We start from the raw sequence: 12,199 nt of genomic DNA on the forward strand, positions 1-12,199 counted from the left end.
CACTGCTCATCAGACCACGCTGAGGCAGCGTCCCACGTGCCACAACTAGAAGGACCCACAACAAAGAATATACAACTATGTACCGGGGGGCTTTGGGGAGAAAAAGGAAAAAAATAAAATCTTTAAAAAAAAAATGTTGTGTTTTTAAACATGTTACCATGAGCATGTACAACTTTTGGAATTTAATATGCACGAATGTGAAAGACATTGATTAAAGTAAAATAAAAGAGGGAAAAACTAGAGAGTAAATATATTAATGTGTGTGGGACAGAGGAGGGTTGGCAGGCTGATGAAGGGCAAGTTATGACTGGGAAAGAATAATCAAATAGAAAAAGTGACCCTGAAGGAAACAGAGATTACATAAGCAGAAGAGAATTAAAAATAAGCGGCAACTTAAAACTTGAATTAATACTTTTAGAGAGATTCAAGAAGATATTATATTCATGCTTATTTTGGGAGCACATATACTAAAATTGGGATGATACAGAGATTAGCATGGCCCCCGAGCAAGGATGACATGCAAATTTGTGAAGAAGATATTACAGCCATAAAACAAGAACATGTATGATGTGATACAGAATAATCAGAGAATCAGAAATAATTCTTGGAAATGAAAATGTGACTGTTGAACAGAAAATTTTATTGGATGAGGAAGATAAAATCAAGTAAATCTCCAAGGAGATAGAATAAAAAGTCAGAGATGACAAATATGAGAGAAGAAACCAAAAGATGTAGAGGATGAATCCTGGAAGTCTAACATTTGATTAACAGGTATTCTAGGGAGAACAAATGAAACAGAGGGGAGGACATTATCAAGGAAATAATAAGATAAAATTTCTCAGAGCTGAAGGGAGACACAAAATTTCAAATTCAAAGTGTTTACTAAAGTCAGAGAAGAAGAAATTAAATAGGGTTTCGACACGTAAAATTTCAGAATATTGAAGATATAAAGGAGATTATAAAAGCCTCTAGAGAGGCCCACAAAAAAATGAGAATTAGATTAGCATCAGAGCTCTGGTTAGCAACACTGGCTGCTAGAAGACAACTAAAACAAGGTCTTCAAAGACATTGGTGATTTTCAGCTTGGAATTCCATACTCAACCAAATATTTAGTCAAATGTAAAGCAGACTAAAGACATTTTTAGATGTCAAGATTCAGAAGTTTTACAATTTATATATTGTTTCTTAGGAAGCTATTCTAAGATCTAGTCTATAAAGACGAGCATGAAAAATAAAAAAGATTAAGATATAGAATTCAGGTAACAGAGGATCCAATCTAGAGGAAAGACCCCAGATGCTAGTTGTGGAAGGTCATGAGAGCGATTAGAACAGACTGAATGGAGGGGAGAGGACTCAAACGGAGTTCTCTAGGAAAAAGAATCATTAGAATAGATATAAAGATTAAAAGTTTGTAAAAACTCCAGGATAGAGGCATGGAAAGCAAGAAAGCAAGAAAGGTAACCAAGTGGGATGTGTAGTCACAGCATTCTTAACGTTTGAACAATATACACACAGTCATAATGTAATACTCTTTAGGTAAATGCTTTTTAATGGTCTTCCATATTTGGAATCACCATAAACACAAGATCTACTGATGGTTATGGTATAGAATATAAATATTATCAACTCAGGCAATTAAAAAGTACAGATGACAGAATTGGGAGGTGCAAGGCAAAGAAGAGGTGGAGGGAAGGGCAGGGGTTCTAATAGTCTCCTTTTATAAAGTACTGGGGCAAGAGATCTAATTATATTAATTTACTAATTCAACAAATACTCATGCAGCATCTGCTATGGTTCCAGGCTCTCTTCTGGAGATTCAGTGGTGGACAAAACAGACACAAATCTCAGCCTACTAGAAAGACAATGATAGAAGAATTACACTTACAACCATAGTCTTAGGTGGACAATGGATAGTAAATGGGGCAAGAAGGCATCCCCAAAATTGCAGAATGGAGCACATCCCTGGTGTGGCAATCATGGACGCGCCACTGGGATTTCCTTTCTGGAAAGAAATAGGCCAGCGTACATCTCCCAGTGAAAAAAGAAAACTTCACCTCTCAGAAAAGGAAAGATGACATTGAAATTTCTGTGTGGTGTTGTTTAATTGCAAGTTTCTATATGGCCGGGTATTTTAATTCAGTTTCTCTGGGAAGCAGACTCTAAGATTCAGTCAGAACAGCCAGTCCAGAGAGATAAGGAAGGAAGACCGGGTAGGAAGACTCTCAGACTGCAGTGCAGTTCTGAGAAAGTCTCAGGTGGCCCAGTGGGAGGTCCAGGGCAGAGACTGCCTAAAGTGGAGTTGGGCGGAAATAGCCTGACTCTAGTGTCCCCACTGGGTTCAGTCATTTTCTGGGGATAGTGTGGTTCTGAGGCTGCAGTGTCCCAGAGACTCTGGAGCTGGAGGCTGGTAACTGCATCTCTTGCAGCTGATTTTTAGAAAATCATCCATTTTATGAAAATGGAGAAAGTTTTGAAACCAGCAGAGAGTGAGTCATTGATGATTAAGTAGCTAGGAACTAAAGATTTTTTTCCTTTTTGCAATTACTGATTATAGCTTTTAGCTGTTTAACCCACCCATTGTTACCTGTGCTGTTTAGGCAATATGCTGTCTGATTCCCACTGCATTCAGGTAGATAACATCTCCCTGGAGCCTGGGTCACCATGGTAATGGGTGGGTGAACTGTTTCTCATGAATTAGAACTCCTTGTCCACTTCAGGCCGGTTGAGACCACCAACTCATCAACTGGGCACATGCAGATGTCTGTTACATGACCTTTTGACGCCAAGAGGCTAAAAACTCCACCATCAAATCATGCTAACGCCATCACTTTGTGAACATGGGTCCTATGAAGAGGCATGGAGTCTGACTACACTTGTGCAGATCAATTACCTCACCTCTCCTCACCTCCAATCACCTATCTCCACATTGCTGACCACCTTGCCCCCCTATCCCATAAATATCCCTAAGTCCCTATTTTTTGGGAAGCAGATTTGAGACTCAGGCTCTTGCTTCCTCACATGGCTGCCTTGTGATTAAACTCTCTTCCTGCTGCAATCTCATCATCTCCGTGTTTGGCTTTCTGGGTGGTCGGCAAAACCGAACCTGGTCCAGTAACAGTTTTATGTATGAAAATTGAGAAAGTTGAGAAGATTTTAAGTATCTGCCTAGGATGGCTTCCAAGATTTTTTCCCTCTAGTGTACACACTTTCTGCCAGTTATTCAATCAAACACAATCAAAATTCTTTCTAGGTGCTGATGTGAAGGGATTTTGCAGATGTAAATTAAGGTCCCAAATGAGTTGATCTTTCTTTCTTTTTTTTTTTTACCTGAAGAATTTATTTCTTGAAAGAGACATCAAATAAGACTGTTTGCAGCCCTGTTGAAAAGGACAATATCAGGAGGAGAAGAAGACGGCATCTGTTGTAGACAGCTGTCCCAAGACTCCGGACCAGGCCTGTTTTCCCAACCTTATATCTCCTCATTTAAACCTTTGTTATGCTTAAACTGTATACCTATTTTATAATTTGTTTGGAATATTATTACTATTTTTTTTCCATTTTTTTTATTGAGTTAATGATAGGTTACAATCTTGTGAAATTTCAGTTGTACATTAATGTTTGTCAGTCAGGTTGTAGGTGCACCACTTCACCCTTTGTGCCCACCCCCCACCCCACCTTTCCCCTGGTATCCACTAAACTGTTCTTAGTCCATAATTTTAAATTCCTCATATGAGTGGAGTCATACACAGATTATCCTTCTCTCGCTGGCTTATTTCACTTAACATAATTCCCTCAAGGTCCATCCATGTTACTGCAAATGGAATGATTTTGTTCTGTTTTACAGCTGAATAATATTCCATTGTATATATGTACCACATCTTCTTTATCCAATCGTCTGTTGATGGGCACTTAGGTTGCTTCCATGTCTTGGCCATTGTAAACAATGCTGCAATGAACACTGGGGTGCATAGGACTTTTGGGATCGCCGACTTCAAGCTCTTTGGATAAATACCCAGTAGTGGGATGGCTGGATCGTATGGTAGTTCTATTTTTAATTTTTTGAGGAATCTCCATACTGTTTTCCATAGTAGCTGCACCAGTTTGCATTCCCACCAGCAGTGTGTGAGGGTTCCTTTTTCTCCACAACCTCTCCAACATTTGTTACTATTAGTTTTAGATATTTTTGTCATTCTAATGGGTGTAAGGTGATATCTTAGTGTAGTTTTGATTTGCATTTCCCTGATCATCAGCAATGATGAGCATCTTTTCATGTGCCTATTGGCCATCCGTATATCTTCTTTGGAGAAATGTCTGTTCATGTCTCCAGCCCATTTTTTGATTGGGTTGTTTGATTTTTTGTTGTTGAGTTGTGAGAGTTCTTTATGTATTATGGATATTAAACCTTTGTCAGCTATATGACTTGCAAATATTTTTTCCCAGTTAGTGGGTTGTTTTTTTGTTTCAATCCTGTTTTCATTTGCCTTGAAGAAGCTCTTTAGTCTGATGAAGTCCCATTTGTTTATTCTTTCTATTGTTTCCCTTCTCTGAGAAGGCATGGTGTCCGAAAAGATCCTTTTAATACTGATGTCAAAGAGTGTACTGCCTACGTTTTCTTCCAGAAGCCTTATGGTTTCAGGTCTCACCTTTAGGTCTTTGATCCATTTTGAGTTTATTTTGGTGAATGGTGAAAAGGAATGGTCAATTTTCATTCTTTTACATGTGGCTTTCCAGTTTTCCCAGCACCATTTGTTGAAAAGACTTTCTTTTCTCCATTGTATGCCCTCAGCTCCTTTGTCAAAGATAAGCTGTCCATAGATGTGTGGTTTTATTTCTGGGCTTTCAATTCTGTTCCATTGATCTGTGCACCTGTTTTTGGACCAGTACCATGCTGTTTTGATTACTGTAGCTTTGTAGTATGTTTTGAAGTCAGGGATTGTGATGCCTCCCGTTTTGTTCTTTTTTCTCAGGATTGCTTTAGAAATTCGAGGTTGTTTGTTGCCCCATATGAATTTTAGGATTCTTTGTTCTAATTCTGTAAAGAGTGTCATTGGGATTCTGATTGGGATGGCATTGAATCTGTAGATTGCTTTAGGTAGAATGGACATTTTAACTATGTTTATTCTTCCAATCCACGTACATGGAATGTCTTTCCATCTCCTTATGTCGTCATCCAATTCTCTCAGAAAGCCCTTGTAATTTTCATTATATAGGTCCTTCACTTCCTTAGTTAAATTTACCCCAAGGTATTTTATTCTTTTTGTTGCGATTGTGAATGGTATTGTGTTCTTGAGTTCTTTTTCTGTTAGTTCGTTATTGGAGTATGGAAATGCTACTGATTTATGTAAATTGATTTTGTACCCTGCAACTTTGCTGTAGTTGTTGATTACTTCTAAGAGTTTTCCAATGGATTCTTTGGGGTTTTCTATACATAAGATCATGTCGTCTGCAAACAGCGAGAGTTTCACTTCTTCCCTCTCTATTTGGATTCCTTTTATTCCTTTTTCTTGCCTGATTGCTCTGGCCAGGACCTCCAGTACTATGTTAAATAAGAGTGGTGATAGAGGGCATCCTTGTCTCGTTCCTGTTTTCAGGGGGATGGCGTTCAGTTTTTGCCCATTGAGTATGATGTTGGCTATGGGTTTGTCATATATGACCTTTATTATGTTGAGGTAGTCTCCTTCTATGCCCATTTTGTTCAGAGTTTTCATCATAAATGGCTGTTGGATCTTGTCAAATGCCTTCTCTGCATCTATTGAGATGATCATGTGGTTTTTATTCCTCAGTTTGTTGATGTGGTGTATCACCTTGATTGATTTGTGGATGTTGAACCATCCCTGTGTCCCTGGTCTGAATCCCACCTGATCATGATGTATGATCCTTTTGATGAATTGCTGAATTCTGGTTGCCAAAATTTTGTTTAGAATTTTTGCATCTATGTTCATCAGTGATATTGGCCTGTAGTTCTCTTTTTTCGTGGCGTCCTTGTCAGGTTTTGGTATCAGCGTGATGTTGGCCTCATAGAATGTGTTAGGAAGTGTTCCATCTTCCCTAATTTTTTGGAATAGCTTGAAAAGGATAGGTATTAAATCCTCTCTGAAAGTTTGGTAGAATTCCCCAGGAAAGCCATCTGGTCCTGGGGTTTTATTCTTTGGGATGTTTTTGATTGCTGTTTCAATCTCTTTCCTTGTGATTGGTCTGTTCAAATTGTCTGCCTCTTCTTGAGTGAGCTTTGGGAGATTGTAGGAGTCCAAGAATTTATCCATTTCCTCTAGGTTATCCATTCTGTTGGCATATAGTTTTTTGTAGTATTCTCTTATAATCTGTTGTATTTCTGCAGAGTCTGTTGTTATTTCTCCTCGCTCATTTCTGATTTTGTTTATTTGAGCTTTCTCCCTTTTTTTCTTTGTAAGTCTGGCTAGTGGTTTGTCAGTTTTATTTATCTTCTCAAAAAACCAGCTCTTTGTCTCATTGATCCTTTCTACTGCCTTTTTCGTTTCAATAGTATTTATTGTTGCTCTGATTTTTATTATTTCTCTCCTTCTGCTGACTTTGGGCATTATTTGTTCTTTTTTCTCTAGTTCAGTTAGGTGTACTTTAAGATTGCTTATTTGGGATTTTTCTTGTTTGTTAAGATGTGCCTGTATTGGGATGAACTTTCCTCTTAATACAGCTTTTGCTGTATCCCATATGAGTTGGTATGGCATGCTATCATTTTCATTTGTTTCCAGGTATTTTTTGATTTCTTCTTTAATTTCTTCAATGATCCATTGCTTGTTCAGTAGTGTGCTGTTTAGTCTCCTCATCTTTGTGCCTTTCTCAGCTTTTTTCTTGTAATTAATTTCTAGCCTTATAGCACTATGATCGGAGAAGATGCTTGTTATTATTTCAATTTTTTTAAATTTGTAGAGGCTTGCCTTGCTTCCCAACATATGGTCTATCCTTGAGAATGTTCCATGTGCACTTGAGAAGAATGTGTATTCAGCTCTTTTAGGGTGAAGTTATCTATATATGTCTATTAAGTCCAATTGTTTTAGTTTTTCGTTTAGCTCCACTATTTCCTTGTTGATTTTCTGTCTGGATGATCTGTCCATTGATGTGAGTGGGGTGTTGAGGTCCCCTACTATTATTGTGTTGTTTTTAACATCTTCCTTTAGGTCTGTTAATAGTTGCTTTATGAATCTTGGTGCTCCTGTGTTGGGTGCATAGATATTTATAAGCGTTATTTCTTCTTGATGAAGTGTCCCTTTGATCATTATATATTGTCCCTCTGTGTCTCTCTTTACCGAGTTGATCTTTCAATAGGGAGATTATCCTTTGTAGTCCTAACTTAATCACGTGAACCCTTAAACAGGATAGGATTCTTTGTGGAGAGAGAGATTTGAAGCATGGGAGGAATTCCCAATGAGGGAGATTCTCTGTTGCTGGCTTTAGAGATGGAGGGAGCCATGTGGCAAGGAATTTGGCAGCCCCTAGTAGCAGAGGGTGCCCTCTACAGACAGCCAGCAAGGGAACAGGGACCTAAGTCCTGTAATTGCAAGGAACTGAATTCTGCCATAACCATGTGAGCTTGGAAGACAACCCTGATCTCTAGATGAGAACAGAGCTCAGGGACACCTTGATTTTAGCCCTCTGAGATCTTGAGCAGAGAACCAAGTCATGTTGTGCTTGGATTGTTGACCTATAAAACTGAGAGCTAATAAGCGGGCTTTGTTTTAAGCTGCTAAGTTTGTGATAACTTGTGATGCAGCAATAGAAAACTAACATATTGCCCATCATATTAGATTCAATCCAAACTTCTTACATAGTTTCCAAGGTTTTACATGATCTGAGCTTTGCCTGCGCCTTTGGTGTAATCGTGTGCCCTGCCCCCCACACTTCAACAACATCTGCTTTCCTTTCAAACATTCCAAACTCCCATCCGAGAGCCTTGTACTAGCCTTTCCTTCTCTTTGGAAAACATTTTCCTGAGGTTTTCATGGCAATGGTTTTAAAAAAATATTTTATTATGGAAATTTCCAAACGTACGTGAGTAATGAGAATAGTAGAATTGAAACCTGATGTTAAGCCAGCTTCAATGAACATATCGCTTATCTTTTTCATCTGCCTCCCTCTTCCTTCCTCCCGTTTCCCTTTGCCTTACTAGATTTTTAAATTTATTTTTAATTCTGGTGAAATACATATTACATTAAATTTACCAGCTTAACCATTTTTATGTGTACAGTTTAATAGTGTTAAGTATATTTACATTTTTGTGCAACCAATCTCTGGAACTCCTTTCATCTTGCAAACTGAAGCTCTATACCTATTAAGCAATAACTCTCTCATCCGCCCAGCCCCTGGCAACCACCATTCTACTTTCTGTTTCTATAAATTTGACTACATAGGTAACTCATGAAAGTGGAATCACGTAGTATTTGTCTTTTTGTAATTGGCTTATTTCGCTTAGCATGAGGTCTTAAACATTCATCCATGTTGTAACATGTGTCAGACTTTCCTTTCTTTTTAAGGCTAAATATATTCCACTGCTTGTATATACCACATTTTGTTTATTCATTCATCCATCGACAGACACTTGGGTTGCTTCTACTTTTTGGCTATTGTGAATAATGCTGCTGTGAGCATGGGTGTACAAATATCTCTTGTGACCCTGCTTTAAATTCTTTGGGGTGTGTACCCAGAAATGGGATTGCTAGAGCATTTGGTAATTCTATTTTTAATTTTTTTAGGAACGGCCATATTGTTCTCCATAGTGACTGTACCATTGTACACTCTAAAGTACAATGGCTAAGCAGCCTGCAGTGACCCTTACAGGGGCACTAGCCCCCTCATGCAACCACATGCTCTAGAGAGCAGCCCTCAGAGTCACAAGCAAATATAAGGCCCTGATATGACTTCCTCAACAGCTCTTGTGATCAATAGTCTTTGCCTCCTAGTGTCTTTCTTTTATGGGCCCCTTAGATAAGACCCCCATGTTACTTATCAAAATCATATTCCTTTGGTTTGAATTGATCAATCCAGGCTTAGCCTCAGAATCCCAAAACATTCCACCCATGGACCTGAATAAAGACATGTGCCCCAGGTCCTGCCTCTCTTTGTCTGTGCTCTGCCTTGACCTCCCCATGGAGCCCCTGGAGGCATGCCAGATACTTCTAGGACCTGTAATAAACTTCTTTATTTCAATTCCTGTTGTGGTCTATTGTTGAACCATGTTTTACCATCCAGCACCCTGTGCTCCACTTAATAAGTGTTAATTTAACAAATCATAACAGTGCCCAATCTACTTTTTAAACAAATGTTTGCTTCAAAATGATTCAATTTTGATCTATTATTTTGTTTTTTTGCTGAGGAAGATTCACCCTGAGCTAACATCTGTTGCCAATCTTCCCCTATTTTGTATGTGGGCTGCCGCCACAGCATGGCCACTGACGAGTGGTGTAGGTCTATGCCTGGGAACTGAACCATGGCTGTGGAAGCAGAGCACACCAAACTTAACCACTACACCACTGGGGCTGGCCCTTGATCTGTATTTTTATTATATGTTTACAGATTATTTTAACCTCATTTTATTAATTCTCAAGACAATAGCTATGATAGCAATTATGCTAAGCACATGGAAAAACAGGAACAAGATGTATAATAGCCTTTGGAATGTCTTTGGTTTGCAAGCTGTAGATTTAAGGTTATTTTTGTAATTCGCTATTCAACCATTTTTTTAATTAAATATTTTGAAAGATTAGATATTTCGTAAGTAATATTCTAGTTTGAGGTAGTTGATATTTAGTGTATTGTTTGTTTTCTGAACAAAATATTGAAAATTGTGTGGTTCACCTTCATCTAAGGGAGAATGGTAAGTTTTCTGTCTCCTTACCAATTAGGCGAACTTGTGAGTCCTTTCAAGGTGAACATACACTTGACCAAACTGTTAACTCCCTGCTATGACCAAGAGACTTTGTTTTATAGAAAACATGCTTTCATAATGTGGATAAAGCAACCATCCAGTATAAGAAGCTGGAGAATGAGGCAGAAGCATAAGAGGATAAGAGTAAAGGCGCTAAGGGGTTGAAACCAGTGATGTTGCAGAAAATTTGCCCATATTGATTAAGCACTGGCCAATTCAATGAAAGCTTGTCAACCTCATGAATCTAAATTCATACGAAATACTAATTCGGATAAATTATCCTGGTGTCTTGATTAATTGCCCTATTTTCTTTTAATGGGAAAATTCACACTGACCTTTACTTTTTGGTGTGAGGGATTTTATTATTGACACATTTGAAAAGACTGTATTGCAATCTCTTTCTTGGATTGTTTAATTCGGTTTAGTTTGTGAAAGCACCAGTTTAAGAGAAGGTTCCTGTCTTTAGCAGGCAAGGAAGAGTAAGCACTTTAGTTCCTCTTCACTTTCTATAGTAGTCTCAGGAAGTCCCCAAAGCCGAGCTTGTCAGATGCATGCAGCAGGGCATCTATAGTTTCTCTTCTAGCACTAGCTCCTAAGGTATACAGCCAATTGAAACAGAACCGAAGAACATTGTCCCGTCAAAAGAACTGTAGTCCATCTTATGAGGGCTTGATCAATGTCAGCCTAAAAGCTGAAAAGCCCATTGGATGCTGTTGGTGTACCAAACTTCTGAAAGTCCAAGTGTGCCAGCTCTTGCTATCTTCTGAGTGGTTTTAGTCTTAGTCTCTACTCTTGGAGCAGCTGAGAGTTGTTTATCTGAAGGTGACACTAAGGACTGCTATAAAGTAGTATTTTACTTCAACCTCTGTTTGATCTTGTTGTATTGATATTATATGGCTACATAAAAGAGAAAAAGCAAGAAGAACAAAACTCACCGAAATGTAAACATTAGAATAAATCGTAAATGTGAAGGTTTCCCCAATGTGAGACAGACACTTTCAAACCTTACTCTTAGTCCCAAGGACTCCTATCATTCTCTTCAGAGCCAGCTTCACCTCTTGGTTCCGTAGAGTGTAAATGAGGGGGTTGAGAAAAGGAGTGATGGCTGTGGGGAATAGGGCAGCTGCCCCATCTAGGGGGCTGTTGGTTTCAGGCCTCAGGTAGATGAAGGCACAGGGCACATAGTACACGGTTACCACGGTTACATGGGCTCCACAGGTTGAAAATGCCCGGTGCCGCCCATCAGCTGTGCGGATTCTCAGGATGGCCTGAATGATCTGTATATAGGAGAGGAGGATCAGAGAGAAGCAACTGGCAACTACCACCCCAATGTCCACAAAGGTCACCAGCTCGTTGACTGTTGTATCAGCACAGGCCAGCCTCAGAACTGCAGGGATGTCACAGAAGAAGTAGTCTACCTGGTTGGGCCCGCAGTAGGGCAGACGGAAGGTTAGGGTGGCCTGGAGAGCTCCATGGATGGATCCTGCAACCCAAGCTCCAGCCACAAGCAAGGTGCTCAGCTTGGCATTCATGAGAACAGGGTAGCGCAGGGGCTGGCATATTGCCAAGTACCTATCATAGGCCATCAATGTGTACAGGAAACACTGAGTGCTGCCCAAAAAGTGATAGAAATAGAGTTGAGCGACACAGCCACCAAACGAGATGGGTTTGATGCCTAAAATGAAGTTCATTATGAGACGAGGGACAATGATGGTAGAGATGCCCATGTCGATGATGGAGAGAACACCAAGATAGATGTACATGGGGCGGGCATGGAGCTGCGGGTCTACCCAGACAGTGATTACAATAAGCAGGTTCCCTAGCTGAGTCAGGATGTAGATTAGCAAAAAGAACACAAAAAGAAATGTCCTTAACCTGAGTGGGTAGAGAATTCCTGTCAGGATGAACTCAGTCAACAATGTGCTATTGACTCTTTCCATCCTCTGGAGAGATCTTACCTAGAGAATGGGCAAAACAAGAGTTAGCGTGGAGGAGAGAGGGAAATGATGAGGAACCAGAGAAAAGAAGGTTCTTTCTTTAGTGGAGAGATGATTTATAGGGAGAAAGTATGTTTTATGGCAAGAGTTGGCCTGATTTGTAAATTAAGTTTTATTGGAACACAGCCCTGCTCATTTACTTTCATATTGTCTGTAGCTGCTTTGGTGCTATGATGGCAGAAGTGAGTATCTGCATTTGTCCTTCAAAGCCTAAAATATTTACAGAAATCTTTACAGAAAACGTTTGCTCCCAGGAGTTTGCACCTAGAGCACTTTTGCCAGAGATTAGGGGTTTACTGGAAAC

The 12,199-nt window shown here is 39.4% G+C and overlaps 1 protein-coding gene and 1 pseudogene across 1 annotated transcript; one reads left to right on the forward strand and one right to left on the reverse strand.

The window, feature by feature from the left end:
- Positions 1 to 443: 443 nt before the first annotated feature.
- Positions 444 to 542, forward strand: LOC139078357 (U6 spliceosomal RNA; annotated as a pseudogene).
- A 10,354-nt stretch (positions 543 to 10,896) lies between these two features.
- OR10G3 (olfactory receptor family 10 subfamily G member 3) lies at positions 10,897 to 11,841 on the reverse strand. Its single transcript, XM_008509702.2, has one exon. The coding sequence runs from the start codon at positions 11,836 to 11,838 to the stop codon at positions 10,897 to 10,899; it is 942 nt and encodes a 313-aa protein (XP_008507924.1). The 5' UTR covers positions 11,839 to 11,841.
- Positions 11,842 to 12,199: the final 358 nt, after the last annotated feature.

The sequence above is a fragment of the Equus przewalskii genome, chromosome 1 (genome assembly GCF_037783145.1).
Source record: "Equus przewalskii isolate Varuska chromosome 1, EquPr2, whole genome shotgun sequence".
NCBI lineage: Eukaryota > Metazoa > Chordata > Mammalia > Perissodactyla > Equidae > Equus > Equus przewalskii.

What these genes read in the sequence shown, in the direction of transcription:
- OR10G3 (XM_008509702.2), bottom strand. Translation starts at nt 11,838, where the DNA reads ATGGAAAGAGTCAATAGCACATTGTTGACTGAGTTCATCCTGACAGGA.